General features: G+C 44.5%; 1 protein-coding gene across 3 annotated transcripts in view; it reads left to right on the forward strand.

Annotated features, from left to right (window-relative positions):
• The window catches only part of LOC112103869 (adaptor related protein complex 1 subunit gamma 1), a 101,206-nt gene that overhangs the window by 23,109 nt on the left and 58,930 nt on the right, over positions 1-19,167 (forward strand). For all 3 annotated transcript variants that reach the window (XM_026663251.2, XM_026663252.2, XM_026663253.2), the window contains exons 2-3: positions 1,515-1,718; positions 18,459-18,583. In XM_026663251.2, coding sequence (XP_026519036.1) covers positions 1,518-1,718; positions 18,459-18,583 — 326 coding nt within the window. In that variant the 5' untranslated portion in view covers positions 1,515-1,517. The remainder of the gene's footprint in view (positions 1-1,514; positions 1,719-18,458; positions 18,584-19,167) is intronic.

The following is a 19,167-nucleotide window of genomic DNA, read 5'->3' on the forward strand; positions in this document are numbered from 1 at the left end:
GGGGGGGGGGGGGGGGGGGGGGGGGGGAGGAGGGTGCCATGCTGAGCCTGGTGCAGGGGGTTGGGGTGCAAGCTCTGGGAGGGAGTTTCGGTGCAGGGGTCATATGGTCACACTGCACCTAATCTCATAGAATCCACTGGACATTTCATGAGTTTTACTTTTTATTAGTGTAATTTGTGGTTTAAAGATCCAAAATCCTTCAGGGATTTGTCACAAATCAGTGTAACATTTTCAGCTGTGGGGTGTGCATTGGCTGAGCCTGGGACGGGGTTGGGGTGCAGGAGTGAAGGGTGCAAGCTCTGGGAGGGAGTTTGGGTGCAGGAGGGGGCTCCAGGCTGGGGCGGGGATTGGGATGTGGGAGGGGATGAGGGGTGTGGGCTCTGGGAGGGAGGTTCTTACCACAGGTGGCTTCCGGTCGGCGGCACAGCGGGGCTGAGGCAGGCTGCTTGCCTGCCATGGCCCCACGCCGCCCCCGGAAGCGGCTGGCTGCTGGCACGTCTCTGCGCCCCCTGGGGGGAGGTGGGCAGCAGGTCTCCGTGTGCTGCCCATGCCCGCAAGCGCCGCCCCTGCAGCTCCCATTGGCCAGGGAGCTGTGGGGACGGTGCTGGGGGCGGGGGCAGCACACGGAGCCGCCTTCTTCCTGCCCCCAGGGTCCGCAGACACGTGCCAGCAGCCAGCCGCTTCTGGGAGTGACGTGAGGCCAAGACAGGCACGCAGCCTGCCTCAGCCCCGCTGCGCCATTGTACTTTTAGTGGCCAGAGATCGCGATGGACTGGCAGATACTCCAAGATCAACCAGTTGAAGCAGGGACTGCAGGAAGAGAGGATGGTTTTACATTTAAAGCAGTTGAAATACCACCCAGGAAAACTGGGTTCCATCCCTAGCTCTAGTATAGACATGCTATGTGATACTGGGCATGTTACTGAAAGCAGTGTTTTGACAGGTATGTGGGTGTTCCTCATCTTCTGGGTGCCCAGCTTGAGTCAGCTGGGCTCTGATGTTCTGAGTACTCACAACTGCAACTGAATTAATTGGGAGCTTTGGATGCTCAGTGCGTGTGGTTCCTGGAGCAGTGATTTTCAAATTGTGGGTCTCGACCCAGAACTGGGTCGTGGAATGGAAGGGACTGGGTCGCAGCGGCTCTGGTCAGCACCACTGACCTGGCCGTTAAAAGTCCTGTCGGCGGTGCTGCCTGGCTAAGGCAGGCTAGTCCCTACCTGTTCTGACACCGTGCTGAGCCCCGGAAGCAGCCAGGAGCAGGTCCGGCTCCTAGGCAGGGGGGCCATGGGGCTCCGCGCACTGCACCCACGCTCCCAGTGCACTGACTCCGCTGGGGGGGGGGGTGCCTGCGGGTGAGAGCTTGTGCGCCTCCACCTAGGAGCCGGACCCTCCATAATCCATAGCCATAGGGCAAGGAGGAAAACGCTCTTCCATATTGAAAGCTGAGAAGGCTGTGAAGTTTCCTTTTGTTGTGGAGGTTTTACACATGCATTTCTTTTTCTCCCCTCTCCCAGAGGATGCCAGCCCCCATCAGACTGCGGGAGCTGATCCGGACCATCCGGACAGCACGAACCCAAGCAGAAGAGCGTGAAATGATTCAGAAAGAATGTGCTGCCATCCGGTCATCCTTCAGAGAAGAGGATAATACATACCGCTGCCGGAATGTGGCAAAACTACTGTACATGCACATGTTGGGCTATCCTGCGCATTTTGGACAGGTAGGGTTGGCTGGAACTTAGCTCCAGTTCCTGTTGTCTTCTGTTAAGGATGATTTAGTAGCTTTTGGAGTCTGTCTTGGTTTGTTTTCTTCTGAATCTGGGCAAGTTTGTTCTGCCCATGTTAGTGGTCTACATTCTAATTGTAATCTGTCCACCCTTAGTCAAGGCTTGTATAAAAATGTCCTGAATTTCATGAAAATGTCCAGCCTGCGGTACTGTCTGGTAATTGGGTATGGTGATTGCTGTGCAATAGTGGTTCTTAAACTGTGTTCCATGGAAAGGAAACGTAGGAATTTCCAGACTGGATCAGACCAGTAGTCCATCTAGCCCAATATTTTCTCTGATGGTGGCAAGTGCCAGTGGAAGGGATATGAAACCCCATAATCAACAAATAGGCACTCATCTGCTTATATAGGAAGTTTCATCATAACCCCAGGCGGGTAGTGAGTGGTTTGTGCTCTGAAACAGAAATACTGTTACGCTTTTATTCTAGCTAATGTGACTGAGAGAATATTTTATTAACCATATACATGTCTAATTCATTTTTTAATTATCCTAAAGTCTTGGCTTCTGTCTTGTGGCAGTGAGTTCCACTGATTAATCATGGGGTGTGGTGTGTGTGAGAGAGAACGGAAGGGGGAAGTTCTTGTTCTACAGAACACTTCTGGCTGGAGTTGTTGCTTAATCATTGTGACAAAATCATCTTCATGCCATAAAGCTTCCTGTTGATCCTAGCTCAGCCTAGGCTTCTAATGCTTGCAGAGGCTTTCCTGACATAATTACATTTCAAAAACCCAGGCATATTGGTGGAACCCTTGAGGCTGCTTTGTGTCTCTGGTGTAAATTCATCCTTGATCAAATTTGGAAACACCACCATGTGGCTGGTACAGTAAATGCATTCAAGCAGAACCAAATTCCAAAATGCCCTGATGTTGTTAGACAAGTTGGAGGTTGCAGAAGTGAGGTCAGACTGTTCTAGTAAACATAAAATTATCCATCCTGTAGCTGGGTAGTTCATTTCCTCTCGCAGGATAGAGGGATGTATCAAGTAGTTGTAGCCATTGTATCAGAACAAGTTTATTTACATCTTGTCTCATTCATACCCTCCTAATATTGTTACTGCATGTAACCAAGCACTTTGGTTAAACTGTGAAACTGATTGCCACAGGAAGTCATTCAAGCTGAGAACGTAACAAGATTCAAAAAGGGGTTGGATATCTGTATAGATATCAAGAATATCCAGAGTATAATTAATGAGAAATTTTGAAAGGGATATTAAGCTTTATTGAGCTCAATGCAGCAGGAACTAGGTGAAATTCTCTGGCCCGTAATATGCAGGAAGTCAGACTAAATGATCTTATGGTCCATTCTGATGTTAAAACCTATTAACCTTGTGGTTCAGGGCTTAAGCCAATTCCTAACTATAAGAAACCAGGATAGGATCTATGTAGGAGGAAGCAAAGGCGCCGACTTTCTACTTGCTGGGGGAGGGGGAGTGCTCGACCTCCCGCTCTGCCCCAGACTCCACCCCCACTCCACCCCTTTCCCCAAGGCTCCACCTTGGGCCCACTTCTTCCTGCCCCATTCCACTCCCTCCCTCAAGCATGCCCCGCCCTCACTCCTCTCCCTCCCCCCAGTGCCTCCTGAATGCCACAGCTGATACGCTGCAGGTGGGATGTGCTGGGAGGGAGGGGGAGATGCTAATCGGCAGGGCCACTGGCGGGTGGGAAGTGCTGATCGGGGGGGCTGCCATTGGGTGCCTATGGGGGAGTGGGTGCCTATAGGGGGAAGGTTATTGCCTACTGTGGAGGTCTTCCACCTTCCTCTGAAGCATGTGGTTCTGGCACGATCTGACAAGGGTAATGGACCAAAGAATCTTGGGTCTGAGCCAGGGTGGCTATTCTGATGTGGTTGCCACAGGAAAAGGGTGGGGCCAGTAAGCTGGGAGGGGAGATTGCCACAGGAGGCTGTCAGGGTCAGTAATGGGCAAAGCTTTGACCACTCTGCTCTTTAGAGAACTGGGAGTTACATGGCAAAGTGCTGGCTCTATGAAGGAGGTGTTCTCCACTCTGGCCTGCAGATGGCAAGTGAAGAGTGCTCCTGCTTTGTGTCAGGATCAGGGAACTGCTTAAGAAATGCACTGCCCAGCAGTGGAATCCTCTCGTTGATAGGAGTTCAAGACTTTAGCACCCCAGGATAGGAAGTTATTAGCGTGCAGAGAGAAAAGTCATACAAGGAAAAAATGAGTGGTCTTGTGAAGGCCTGTGTTTGACTTGAACTGCAGTTCCCCTCTTGCTCAGTCCCCAGCAGTGATCACATTCCTGGCATCATCAGCTTGAGGTTTGGGGGACTTGGAGTTGGAGGGAGTAGCCAAAAAAGAGGGACTAGCATGGAAAAGGTGCCAGAAAAGGTGAAGGGCAGAACTGCTTCCTTCCAAGCCTACCTACATGTCTTGCTTTGCTGACATATCAATTAGAAAAGGAAAGCAGAATCTGTATTGTCTTTCCTCTAAATGAAATGGATATGCTAGTATCAAGATTTCTTCCATTCACTAGATCTGGTGAGAGATTCAGCCTGGTTATGTTACTGAATAGAGCTTTGCCAGTTTGTGTTTACATGACACTGGAGCTCACCAGCTATTTCTCAGGGTGAATTTTAGCAATCGGATATTTCACATACACACATGTCTGGAGATAAATCCCAGAGTGCTCTTTTATGATTACTTCATTGTTCCTTTAGAGCTGGTTCCCAAAAAGGGAAGACTTGACCTGTCCCGCCCCCCTCCCCCCCGCTCCTCCTTTGATGTCCCCCCCCCATCTCTCTACATAATATAATTAAATTTAATATCCCTGTGGCAGGAAAAATATCACAGTGTCCCAACACTGTAGCATTTAATTTCAGAAAGGGGAACTACACAAAAATGAGGAGGTTAGTTCAACAGAAATTAAAGGGTACAGTGCCAAAAGTGAAATCTCTGCAGGCTGCATGGAAACTTTTTAAAGACGCCATAATAGAGGCTCAACTTAAATGTATACCCCAAATTAAAAAACATAGTAAGAGAACCAAAAAAAAAGCCATCGTGGCTAAACAACAAAGTAAAAGAAGCAGTGAGAGGCAAAAAGGCATCTTTTTAAAAAGTGGAAGTTAAATCCTAGTGAAGAAAATAGAAAGGAGCATAAACACTGGCAACTGAAGTGTAAAAATATAATTAGGAAGGCCAAAAAAGAATTTGAGGAACAGTTAGCCAAATACTCAAAAAGTAATAGCAAATTTTTTTTTTTAAGTACATGAGAAGCAGGAAGCCTGCTAAACAACCAGTGGGGCCACTGGATGATTGAGGTGCTAAAGGAGCACTCAGGGATGATAAGGCCATTGCAGAGAAACTAAATGAATTCTTTGCATCAGTCTTCACGGCTGAGGATGTGAGGGAGATTCCCAAATCTGAGCCATTCTTTTGAGGTGACAGAGCTGAGGAACTGTCCCAGATTGAGGTATCATTAGAGGAGGTTTTGGAACAAATTGATAAATTAAACAGCAATAAGTCATCAGGACAAGATGGTATTCACCCAAGAGTTCTGAAGGAACTCAAATGTGAAATTGCAGAACTACTAACTGTCATCTGTAACCTATCATTTAAATCAGCTTCTGTACCAGATGACTGGAGGATAGCTAATGTGATGCCAATTTTTAAAAAGGGCTCCAGAGGTGATCCCGGCAATTACAGGCCTGTAAGCCTGACTTCAATACCAGGCAAATTGGTTGAAACTATAATAAAGAACAATATTGTTAGGCATATCGAGGAACATAATTTGTTGAGGAAGAGTCAACATGGTTTTAGTAAAGGGAAATCGTGCCTCCCCAATCTACTAGAATTCTTTGACGGGGGTTAACAAGCATGTGGACCAAGGGGATCCAATCGATATGGTGTACTTAGATTTTCAGAAAGTCTTTGACAAGGTCCCTCACCAAAGGCTCTTACGCAAAGTAAGCTGACACAGGTTAAGAGGAAAGGTCCTCTCATGGATTGGTAACTGGTTAAAAGATAGGAAACAAAGGGCAGGTATAACTGGTCAGTTTTCATAATTGAGAGAGGTAAATAGTGGTGTCCCTCAGGGTCTGTTCTGGGACCAGTTCTATTCAACATATTCATAAATGATCTAGAAAAAGGGGTAAATAGTGAGGTGGCCAAATTTGCAGATCATACAAAATTACTAAAGATAGTTAAGTCCCAGGCAGACTGCGAAGAGCTACAAAAGGATCTCTCAAAACTGGGTGACTGGGCAACAAAATGTCAGATGAAATTTAATGTTGATAAATGGAAAGTAATGCACATTGGAAAGCATAATCCCAACTATACATATAAAATGATGGAGTCTAAATTGGCTGTTACCACTCAAGAAAAAGATCTTGGAGTCATTGTGGATAGTTCTCTGAAAACATCCACTCAATGTGCAGCGGCAGTCAAAAAGGCGAACAAAATGCTGGGAATAATTAAGAAAGGGATAGATAATAGGACAGAAAATATCATGTTGCCTCTATATAAATCCATGGTACGCCCACATCTTGAATACTGTATGCAGATGTGGTCGCCCCATCTCAAAAAAGATATATTGGAATTGGAAAAGGTTCAGAAAAGTGCAACAAAAATGATTAGGGGTATGGAACGGCTTCCGTATGAGGAGAGATTAATAAGATTGGGACTTTTCAGCTTGGAAAAGAGACGGCTAAGGGGAGATATGATTGAGGCCTATAAAATCATGACTGGTGTAGAGAAAGTAGATAAGGAAGTGTTGTTTACTACTTCTCATAACACAAGAACTAGGGGTCACCAAATGAAATTAATAGGTAGCAGGTTTAAAACAAATAAAAGGAAGTATTTCTTCACACAACGCACAGTCAACCTGTGGAACTCCTTGCCAGAGGATGTTGTGAAGCCCAAGACCATAACAGGGTTCAAAAAAGAACTAGATAAATTCACAGAGGATAGGTCCACCAATGGCTGTTAGCCAGAATGGGCAGGAATGGTGTCCCTAGCCTCTGTTTGCCAGAAGCTGGGAATGAGCGACAGGGGATGGATCACTTGATGATTACCTGTTCTGTTCATTCCCTCTGGGGCACCTGGCAGTGGCCACTGTCGGAGGACAGGATACTGTGCTGGATGGACCTTTGGTCTGACCCAGTAGGGCCATTCTTATGTTCTTATTGTTGGTTCTTAAACTGTGATTCATGTCTCTTGGAACTCTGCAGCATTTTTCCTGGGGGTTGCACAAGAAAACATTTTGAGAACTTTGCAGATTGGGAAGTTGGGAGAGAAGAGTCCATGGAGGAATCGTTCTCTTGTAAAGGATCAGCAGAATGAGAGAACTGGAGATCCAGTGCCCTGCATCTTATTTCTGGACGGCCTCGTCCAAACTCACATGTTCGGTTACTTTTTTTTAACTTTTGCTAGTGGCTCCCACTTCTCTCCTCTCTGTTCAGTCTTGCATCTCTGGACTGTTTTCTCATCCTGGATTTTCCATCAGCTCCATCTCAGTGATGCAAATTGAGCTAATTTCTGCCCTCAAAATTTTACCTTCTCAATCATTGTAAATTCCACTGTCCCTCCTGTAACCCCTGTTCAAGAGCATGTTGTCATATTTGTCTTCTTCCACACATCCAGGTTGCCATGGTCAGAAACTGTGGTGGGGATGGTCAGTCCTAGTGGTCGGAGCTGGAGCAGTCAGGCCTAGTGGTTGGAGCTGGAATTTGGAGTCCAGGGTGGAGTTGAAGCAAGGCTGGAGCAGGGCTGGGAGCAGGGCTGGAGCAAGGGCAAGGTTGGAGCAGGCTAAGGCTTGAGGAGCCTGATGCTACTCTTAGGCAGAAGCAAGTTCCAAGCCTTGAAGTGATGCTGAGCAGACTGAACTGCTGTTCCTCCTGGGAGGTTTATGTACGTAGTCTGGAGTCACAAGACCAGTTCCTGGCTTGTGAATTGGCTGGAGCCTAGCACAGGAGTGACTCATCACCTTACATTAACCCCTCCTTGATGCACTTCCCCAATGTCTTTCGACCCAGCTTGCTGGGTTGCAATTGATGGAATTCATGAAGGAGGATGGGTGCGTGTATGTTACTGGCAGCTTCCCGAACAGTCAGCTGGTCCATATCCTTCCCAGTCCACAAGGTACATCAGTTGTCTTCTGAGGAGCCCAGAGTCCAAGATCTGTCTTACCACATATTCTTCCTGCCCCTGAACCAAGATGGGGCTTGGACATCTTTTTGTACAACTAGGAAAGGAGTTGTCCAAATATTTCTTTAACAAGGAAACATGCAATACTGGATGTATCGTCATGTTACGGGATAGCTGGAGCTTGAAGGCCTCTGGGTTAATCTGTTGAATGATCTGAAATGGGCCAAGGTAACGGTAGTCTAATTTCCTTGAGGGTCGGAAGATGTCCAACTGTTGAGTTGAGAGCCATACTCTGTCTCCGACTGCCATGGGAGTATGGGCCCGTCAATGAAAGTCAGCATATTTTTGTAGTTCTCCTTAGCCAAGTTTAAGTGTGATTTTAATTCTTCTTGAATGCAGTGGAGGTGTTGAACCAAATTGGAGGCTGCAGGGACACAGAAGGCTGGTGGTACAGATGGATGAAATGGGGGCGGAAGCCATAATTGGAATAGAAGGGGTTTTGGAGGGTTGATTTGTGATCAGAATTATTGTAAGTGAACTTGGCGAACGTCAGGAACCGGACCCGGCAATCTTGATGGTAGTTAATGAAGCAGCAAAGATATTGTTCTAGAATTTGGCTTACCTGTTCTGTTTGTCCATTTGTCTGGAGGTAGTAAACAGAGGAAATGCATGGGGTAATTTTCATGTGTTTGAACAATTCTCTCCAAAAGTGGGAGATAAACTGTGGCCAACATTTGTATGTAATGTCAGTTGGTAACTTGTGGAACTTGAAGATGTGGTCAAAAAATAAGTGAGTGTCGCTTTTGCAGTGGGGATCTTCTGACAAGGCACAAAGTGCGCCATTTTAGTGAGGAGGTCGATGACTATCAGTATAGCTGTGCAGGCCTGCGAAGTGGGGAGGTCAGTGATGAAGTCCATCAAGATAGAGGCCCAGGGTTGGAATGGGGTTGGAAGCGGGATCAGGAGGTTTGGCATGGGGGATCTTCATCTGGCAACACACCTCCCAGGGAGCTGTGTAAGATTTGATGGAGGAGAATAGTTTTGGCCAAAAGTAGCAGCAGATCAGCTTTGCTGTCTTCCAGTACCCGAAGTGACTTGCCAGAGGGGAATAGTGGCCTAGCTGGAGTACAGCTAGATGGGGTCGTCTGTTGGTGATATAAAGGCAATCCTTCAACCAGAGTTCCTCGTTTTTGACCAAGAAGTTTGGATCAGAATTGGCTGACGTCCATGTCACTGCAAGCGGATCATTGGGCAATGTGGACTTCACAAGAGCCAGAAGATTGGTATGTCCAGCACATTTATAAAATGGCAGGGCTTCAATACAGTGGCAGGTTTGGGACGGTTATCTCCCTTATCTAGGTTTTCGCCCTTGTGAGATAATGCATCAGGTTTGCCATTTTGGGTACTGGGTTGGTAGGCCAGGGTGACGTTAAATCTAGAGAAGAAGAGGGACCAATGTATCTAACGTTGGGGCTTTTGGATATGTTCCAGGTTTTGTCTGTGGACACCTGGACTGGAAAGCGTGCACCTTCTAGGTGGTGGCATGACTCCTGAAATGCAGTCTTGATGTCTAATAACTCCTTATCGTAGATTTCATAATTTTGTTCCTTGGGCGTCAGCTTCCTAGAATACAAGGAACAATGGAGGAGGTCATTCAAGGGTCCATGATACTGAGATAATACAGCCCCAATCATGTAACTGGAGGCATCTGTTTCAATGACAAGGGGTTTAGATGGATCCAGGTATATTAGGATGGGGGCAGAAGTAAACGCTTTCTTAACCTGATTAAAACCCATTTGGGCTTCTGGAGTCCAGCTGAAAGCAGATTTCTTCCATAACAGCTGAGCAGGTGGAAATACCAATTGTGAGAGAACTTGGATGAATCATCTAGAGAAGCTGGCAAGCACTAAGAAGCACTGAACATTGCAGATGTTCTTGGGGATTGCCCAACTCAAAACCGCAGAGATCTTTTTGACATCCAAACTTATTCTGCTGGGAGAGATGCAATGTTCCCTCTAATTTTTTCCATCCATGTGCGGAATACATTTAGTTATGTGCACTGAGGTAATGTGCAGGTGTGCGCCACCAGTAGAAACAAAAAACCTAGATACAATATATGTTTTTAAAAAGTTACCATAGGGATAATTATTCCAGCCAGGAGAGGTTAGGCATTTTAAAACTCACTAGTCAAAGAATTAAATTTTAGTGTAAGACAGAAATAAAAATTATGAAATGCATTGACCAGTCAAAAACCTAAAATAACACACTTTGAAAGAATAAAATGACAGAGAATATATGTGCATTGCAGAAAGTATCAAGAAGTAACAACAATAACACAAGTATGTGTTGAGAGGTGAGTGTAAAAGACTGTGAGTGTGTGTGTGTGTGTGTGTGAGAGAGAAAGACACACACACAGAGACTGTGTGTGTGCTGGCTGCTGGGGAAGTTTCTGAGAGATGCCGTGCACTACCTCTCTGAGGCACTCACTGAAAGTTCTCCTGCTCCTGAGCCCTGCCCCCCGCCCTTGATCTGGGGAGATGAGGGAAGTCTCTGAGACTATGCGCTGTCTCTAAGGCCCTCACTCACCACCCGGAAGGTTCATTCAGATCTCAGACCACAGCGGCTCTCTCCTGCTCCCAGTCCTGAGCCCTGTCCCCTCTCTCCTGCTCTGCGGAGATGGGGTTTTAGGGGCAGGGGAAAGGGGTGACATCAGCACCTCCCCTCTCCCCTCCGCTCTGCACAGCTAGCAGGAGGGGCTCACGAGCAGCTGCAGGAGCAATGTGGCTGCAAAGCGGGTGGCGAGGGACACCTGAACACACGCTGCCGAATGTGCGCAGCTCTGCTAATTAATTAGCATAGAAGAAACATAAGGGAGATGGTATACCTAGGGCTGTCGATTAATCACAGTTAACTCATGTGATTTAACTAAAGAAAATTAATCGCGATTAATTGCAGTTTTAATCGCACTGTTAAACAGAATACCAATTGAAATTTATTAAATATTTTGGATGTTTTTCTACTTTTTCATATATATTGTATTCTGTGTTTTAATTGAAATCAAAGTGTATATTATTTTTTATTACAAATATTTGCACTGTAAAAATGATAAACAAAATAAATAATATTTTTCAATTCACCTCATACAAGTATTGTAGTGCAATCTTTGTCCTGAAAGTGCAACTTACAAATGTAGATTTTTGTTCTGTTACATAACTGTGCTCAAAAACAAAACAAAGTCCACTCAGTGCTACTTCTTGTTCAGCCAATTGCTAAGACAAACAAGTTTGTTTACATTTATAGGCGCTAATACTGCCCTCTTCTTATTTACAAAGTCACCAGAAAGTGAGAATAGGCATTTGCATGACACTTTTGTAGCCAGCATTGCAAGATATTTACATGCCAGATACGCTAAACATTCGTATGCCCCTTCATGCTTGGGCCACCATTCTAGAGGACATGCTTCAATGCTGATGACGCTTGTTAAAAAATAATTCATTAATTAAATTTGTGACTGAACTCCTTCGGGAAGATTGTGTATCCTCTGCTCTGTTTTACCAGCATTCTGCCATATACTTCATGTTATAGTCTCGGATGATGACCCAGCACATGGTGTTCATTTTAAGAACACTTTCACTGCAGATTTGACAAAATGCAAAGGCGGTACCAATGTGAGATTTCTAAAGATAGCTACAGCACTCAACCCAAGGTTTAAGAATCTGAAGTGCCTTCCAAAATGTGAAAGGGACGAGGTATGCAGCATGCTTTCAGAAGTTTTAAAAAAGCAACACTCCAATGGAGAAACTAAAGAACCCGAGCCACCAAAAAAAATCAACCTTCTGCTGGTGGCATCTGACTCAGATAATGAAAATGAACATGTGTCGGTCCGCACTGCTTTGGATTGTTATTGAGCAGAACCCGTCATCAGCATGGACACATGTCCCCTGGAATGGTGGTTGAAGCATGAAGGGACATATGAATCTTTAGCGCATCTGGCACATAAATATCTTGCGACGTCGGCTACAGCAGTGCCATGAGAAAGCAGGTGACATTGTAAACAAGAAGTGGGCAGCATTATCTCCTGCAAACGTAAACAAACTTGTTTGTCTGAGCGATTGGCTGAACAAGAAGTAGGACTGAGTGGACTTGCAGGCTCTGAAATTTTACACTGTTTTATTTTTGAATGCAGTTTTGGTACATAATTCTACATTTGTAAGTTCAACTTTCATGATAAAGAGATTGCACTACAGTACTTGTATTAGGTGAATTAAAAATACTATTTCTTTTGGGTTTTTTTACAGTGCAAATATTTGTAATCAAAAATAAATATAAAGTGAGCACTGTGCACTTTGTTGTAATTGAAATCAGTATATTTGAAAATGTAGAAAACATCCAAAATATTTAAATAAATGGTATTCTATTATTGTTTAACAGTGCGATTAATTGCGATTAATTTTTTTAATTGCTTGACAGCCCTAAGTATAACCCAAGAAGTTCATAGAGGTGCAATCAAATTCACATTTTTCAGGTTTCCCATACAGACCTTGTGCTTGGAGAAGTTCACGTAGTAACTGTTGGGTTCTCTTAAAAAAAATAAGGATGTCTAGATAGATTATGATAAACTGGTTCAGAACATCTCTGAAGATATCATTGACCACGTGCTGGAATGTGGCAGGGGTATTGGAGAGACCAAAAGGCGTGACAGGGTATTCAAAATGTCAATATCAGGTACGAAAAGCTGTTTTCCATTCATCGCCCTCTCGGATGTGGACTAGGTTATAGGTGCCACATAGGTCGAGTTTAATGAAAATTTTAGCTGGGCTGACTCTATAGTGGTTCATTGATCAGTGGGAAAGGATATTTATTTTTGATGGTGATACTGGTGAGCACTCGATAGTCTACGCAGAGGCGCAGGGTGCCATTTTTTTTTTTTTTTTTTTTTTAAACAAAAAGGATTGGTACCCTGGCAGGAGATGTAGAATAGTGGATAAAATTGTTTGCTAGATTTTCCTCAAGGTACTCCTATAGGGACCAGACTTCTCATGCTCTCTAGGAAATGCTCGGATTGTGGAGGGAGAGCCAGCGAATGCCAAGCACAGTTGGGAACAGGAATGAGCCAATCAGGTTAAATTGCAGGGCTTCCTGGTGGTCTTGAATTACAGTTCAGAGAGATGCAGTCTCACGGATGACAGGGTCTGAGGACAGCAAGCTGCCATCAATTGTCTCCTCCAAGTTGGGGGCAAGCTTCCATTGCATTGGTAGGTGGTTAGTTTTAGCAAATCCAGTGTCCATGAAATTGCCAGAAGCTCCAGAGTCTATCGGAGCAAGCTGGGTGCAGCTCACCTCAGGTGTAGACAGGAACCAAAGTCAGAGCTGCACTTGAAGGTGGGATTGGACATTGTCCTTGGCGGTTAGGATACACACAGGTAGCAGAGGAGTTCTGTTCGGGGAATCCAATCCCGTCATTCTGTCTGGTTGCGTTCCCTCTAAGGAGGCTGAACCTGCCCATTTTCCCAGACCAGTCCTGAGACAGGACTTGAGGGGACACTTGGTGGCAAAGTGGCCTCGTTCCCCACAGTACAGGCAGAGGTCATTCAGATGACGATATTCCTTCTCTCGATCTAAGAGGCGCCGTTTTGTCAGGTCTACCTGCATGGGTTCGGGTCCAGCAATTACCTGTGTGTGTGTGTGTGTGTGTGTGGCAGGAATGGGACAAGACTAGGCAGGGACCGAGTGTGTACCTTCCTTCTTTCCTGGCATCACTCAAACGGTTGTCAATTTGGATACATAGCTTAATGTAGGGCAGTAGTGCTGTGGAGGTATCAACCCGGGCCAGTTTGTCTTTAATCTCATCGTTCAGGCCTAGATAGAAATGATAAATCTGTGCTGCTTCATTCCAGGCCATGTCTGAGACCAGATGACGGAAGTGGGTGGCATAGGTCGCAACAGGACGGGGGCCTTGTTTGAGTGACTGCAGGGTAACTTTGGTGGAGCGGGCACAGTGTGGGTCATCAAACATGAGTGAAAAGACACGAACGAATTCATCAAAGTCATTGAGAATCGGGTCTCCTTGCCCAATCCAGTGCTTTACCTGTCAATACGCTGGTGATGATTCCTACCTTGGTCTGGTTGTTTGGGTACACGGGTGGGCCCAACAGAACAGCAGATGACATTGACTGAGGAACTCATGAAATGTCTGATGGTTCCCGTCAAATTTCTCCGATAGTGGGATCTTTGGGCCTAGACTTTGGGCTGTTGTGCCTGATGGCACGAGGGAGCCTGGGACCTGCGAACATAAGAAGGCATTTTTGCGTTGTAGCTAGGCCACTTGATTCTGGAGACCTTGAACTAGTTCTGCCATATCAGTGGCAGGATTGCCTGGAGACTTCATTTTAATTGTAGGGGGTACCTGCTGGCATAGGAGATCTATCTTGGCCACTGAGCCCAACTGGGTCTGCTCAAATTGTCAGAAACTGGAATGGGGATGGTCAAGCATAGTGGTTGGAGCTGGAATCAGGAGTCCAGGGCAGAGTTGGAGTGAGGCTGGAGCAGGAGTAGGGCAGCAGCAAGAGCAGGGCTGGAGCATGACTAGGTACAGGGAGAGAATAAGAGTAAGGCTGGAGCAGGCTAAGGCTTGAGGAGTCTGTTGCCACTGTCAGGCAGGAGTGAGTTCCAAGCCCTGGAGTGACATTGAGCAGACTAAGGACATGTCTACACTACAAAATTAAGTCAACGTACAGCCACTAATTAAAGTGGCGTTTCACATCCACACTGTGCTGCTTCTGTTGGCAGTGTATGTCCCCATCCGGAACACTTCCACTGATTTAACTGTGTGGGGCATTGTGGGACGCGGGCAGTGGGGCTCCAGCTGTTAACCCTGTGCAGGGATGACAAACAGGCGATGTATGTAACGTGTCACCCTACTACATCGACTGAAGTGCTACGCCTCTCGTGGAGGTGGCATTATTGTGTCGATGTAGTGGGTGACTTACATCAGTGGGAGCTACATTTTACAGAGTTAGGTCGACATAAGTTGCCTTACATCAACCTAATTCGGTAGTGTAGACCAGTTCTGAGTTGCTTTTTCTCCTGTGAGGTTTATATTTACCTGGTCTGGGAACCACAAGACCAGTTCCAGCTTGTTGATTGTCTGGAACGTAACTACAACGTTAAGCGAGGAGATACTGTATTTAAAAGCCATTTCAAAATCTGGCTCAGTTTCTTAGTGTAGGTGGGGCCTGTGTGCAGCTGTGATGTAGAAACATGCCAGCCATCAAACCTCCTTTTGCAAGCTTCGTATTCAGTGAATTACCAATCTCTCTTCTAAATTGTCAGACCAGTTAATCTCTAATTTAGCCTGGTTTAGGATATGGGTTAGTATATGTTTAAATGTTCTCTAGGGCAGTGTTTCTCAATGACTGGTCCATGGACTGACACCAGTCCCTGAGATCTCCCTGACACAGTTTAGAAAGGCAGAAAGCCAGTGCCTAGTATCAAAAAGGTTGAGAAACGCTGCTCTAGGGTACCTCAAAGGTGCAGCACATCACCCAAATTGCCACAGTAAGGCTACACATCTTGATTGGGTTGTGATTTTAAATAGTTTACATTATTTTAATTACATTAGAACCTCCATTTTACAAACAGTGATCTTTTGAGCACCATATGGGCCATTTTTCTTGACTGGGGCGGGAGAGTGTCACCTAAGGAGTGATATTGATGAAGAGCAAGTCAACATCCCTTCACATTGCAATGGCTGTCACTTTGCAGTGGTTTTGAAGAACAAGGAGAAAGCAGTGCAGTGCACTGTACCTGTTGTAACTTTGAGATGTTCCATTTTATGAACGTCTCAATTCCCAGTTAGTTTATATAATAGGGTTTCTACTGTGCAGATCTTTTCTGTTTTCCTTTAAATTCACTGTTACGATGGTTTTTTTGGGAGGAATATTTTATTTTAATATTTAAGATTATTTACAGCAAGACATTAGTTATATTGTCTTGTTTTTTATAGGTACATGTCTGTGGCAGGGTGTTGCTGGGGAAGCCTCCATCAGCTCCTGCTACTCCAGCCCCAATCAGGGGGAATAGATTGGGGCTGGGTAAATAGAATCATAGAATATCAGGGTTGGAAGGGACCTCAGGAGGTCATCTAGTCCAACCCCCTGCTCAAAGCAGGACCAATTCCCAACTAAATCATCCCAGCCAGGGCTTTATCAAGCCGGGCCTTAAAAACCTCCAAGGAAGGTTTGCCTAATCACTGACTGCATCTGCTAGCCTCATTAAGTAGGAGCTATAAGGCTTAGAGGAAGTGAGTGGAAGGTGGGGCGGAGACCACGAGAGACGGGAGGCTCAGGGAGATGTAGGAGCCTGCTACTCTGTTGCTGACCAGGCTGGTGTTAAGCCATGACACTGTAAATAGCCTGTATATAGTAGGACACTGGTGGTGGAAAACGGACACAAATAAAGGGCACGGGTGTTGCACCAGCTTGGAGTGTCCCTGAGTCTGTGAGGAGCGGGGCCAAGGGGTTGGATACGCAAGGGCACGCCATGCAGCCCATTACAATGTCTTATTACAGAATTAACAATTTTCATCAACGTGTTGTATATTGGCCATATATCATTACCATTTCTTCCCCCCCCCCAATTATTTAAACACAAACATAATATGATAAATATATATTTAACCATTTGTATTAATTTTCATTGTGGGAAGCTAAATGTTCCCCCAGTGGGGCAGGAGCGCACAGTGTCAGCAGAAGAAAGAGAGAGCTAGAGGAGGAGTGGTTATGTAATTCAGGTATCCTCTGTGTATATCCTTCTTGACTATCCTATAACTATAGGATTACCATGTCTATATCAAAGCATCTCTGTGATTTCAGTATTTCTATTATTTTGTTTTTGTGTGCAATGTATACTTTTACTTCTATCCATTTAAAAAAAAATTCTCTTGCACTGTTTTCATAATGTTTGTCTTCCACTACAAGATATTGTATTAATAGTTTTTTCCAGTGAGCTATAATAGTAATCGTCTGGGTCCACAAATTTAAGTTTGCCTTTTTTGGTATAAAGAGCAAGAGCAGAACTAGCTTCTTTACTCCCAGTTTGAGTCCTTTTAACATGCAGTTTCTCAATACAGTATGTGTCTTGAAGTCCTGTTTGAGTTCTATCTCTAATATTTTTTCTACTTTCAGGATGGTTTTCAATTTTTTTTTTACCATCCAGAGTTCCCAACCTGGCTATTTTGCATTTCATATAGATATCCGGGGTAATATATATTTTGTTATATAGAGATGGAGAGACATACTTTATAGTATGTTATATAGTACTGAACTTGCACTAATTGATTAGTGTTAGAGCCAGTACTTATAATTTGCATTATCTGATTCCATTTGCAGTGGTGTTGTAGCTGTGTTGGTCCCAGGATATTAGAGAGACAAGGTGGGTGAGATGTATCTTTTATTGGACCAGCTTCTGTTGGTGAAAGAGACAAGCTTCCAAGCTACACACAGCTCTTCAGTTCTGGACTTGTGTAGCTTGAAAGCTTCTCTCTTTCACCAACAGAAGTTGGTCCAATAAAAGATATTACCTCACCAACCTTTTCTGTTATTTTATTCCATTATTTTGCTGCTGTTTCATATTTACAGTCTATATTCCATAACAGCTTTATGCAGTTTGTTTTTTAAAAACACAGTCATGAGGTTATACATTCCAGCAGTAATCTTGATTGCTGAAACTTCAAGCACGTGTATACAATTTTCTAATACTGATAGCTTTAGTTTTTTTCTTCCCTGGAAGTTGTTAATAAAGTTAAGCAATCTGTATCAACTCATATTACACTTTATTTTATTTTTTTAATATATCACTTACATCTGTTTTAAGGGTTGTCCATCCTAATGAAATCCTTCCACTTATCAGAGTGACATTTGCCCCAACATTTAAAAACTTCCTTATTCTACCTCTGTTTGAAGGTACTGTTTTTTATTTTCAATATTACCAAGATCTTCTCTTTTTGTTTGGTCAAATGTCTTACATACACTCAATTAGTAAGTGCATATTTAATTAATAGGTGATATTTCATGGGTGCTGGAATTTTGGGGTATGAATCCAATATACAATTATATAAAGAGATTGGGTTTGTCAGTTTCTTTTCTCTCTGTATCCATGATGGATTTTCTCTATTAGACTGGTATTGAAATGGATTTCTAATTTGTGCAGACCTATAGTATGCCTTGAATGATGATGGATGATGTCTTTCACTTACTGATGACTTCTGTGTCACCCTGTTTTAGTTCATGCCCATGGATCTCCAGTACACTTTAAGAGAGTTTCATAGCCATGAGAGGCAGCATGGTCTGGTAGCTACATCAAGAGACTTGAGTTTTGTTCCTGGCTCCTCTTCTGACTTGTTGAGACTTTAGGCAGGTCATGGGTTGCTTTTCTCCCTAATCTTTAAAATGGAGATAATACTAACTTAGTGAAGCACTTGGATATACTTGGACGGAAGATACTATACAAGTGCAAACTATTATTGCTCCCAGCACAGGAGTATGATTTATACTGATTTATCTATGTTTTTTTTGCAGTTGGAGTGCCTCAAACTTATTGCCTCTCAGAAATTCACAGACAAGCGCATTGGGTACTTAGGTGCCATGCTGCTACTGGATGAGAGACAGGATGTCCACCTTCTCATGACCAACTGCATCAAGAAGTAAGACTACCCTCTCCTTCCCCATCAACAAATGTGTGTAGGGATTTCAGAACCACAGTTAGGCTCCTGATAATAACTTTTTGGACGCCTCAATTCTCCACTGGCATTTAGTTTGAAAAGGGGGAACTTCAGTCTAGAAATCCCTAATGCCACTAGTAGTGCCCAGGCCATTTTTGAGTCACCTTGTGTGTTTGGTTGCTGCTAAGCTCCAGACTGCTATGGCCCTAAAAAGTTTTTGAAACTTGGTGCGTATAGCAGAGAGCCATGTAATGCGTGGAACTTCCATGTCTTGGGCATTTACTTGGTGATGGTGTGTAATTAGTGGCTGAGAGAATGGAACATCCTGTCATTAAAACTTTCCTTAAAAGAAAAGGAAGCTAATATGGTTGTAATGGGCTTCCTGTAGCTGGTGGAACAGCTTCTAGAGACGCTGAGGGGGCAGTTACCTTCTCCTCTTGCAGCAGAGCAAGCCCTGATTGAATAATTAAGGGTAGCACAAAATCACTTAGGGCTCATCCACACCATACATATGACTGAATTCAGAGGATCTGGTTATAACACAGCTGCAATATGGAGTGTAGACT

Source organism: Terrapene carolina, unplaced genomic scaffold (genome assembly GCF_002925995.2).
Source record: "Terrapene carolina triunguis isolate 2854851 unplaced genomic scaffold, T_m_triunguis-2.0 Scaffold32922, whole genome shotgun sequence".
In the NCBI taxonomy this organism is placed as follows: Eukaryota; Metazoa; Chordata; order Testudines; family Emydidae; genus Terrapene; species Terrapene triunguis.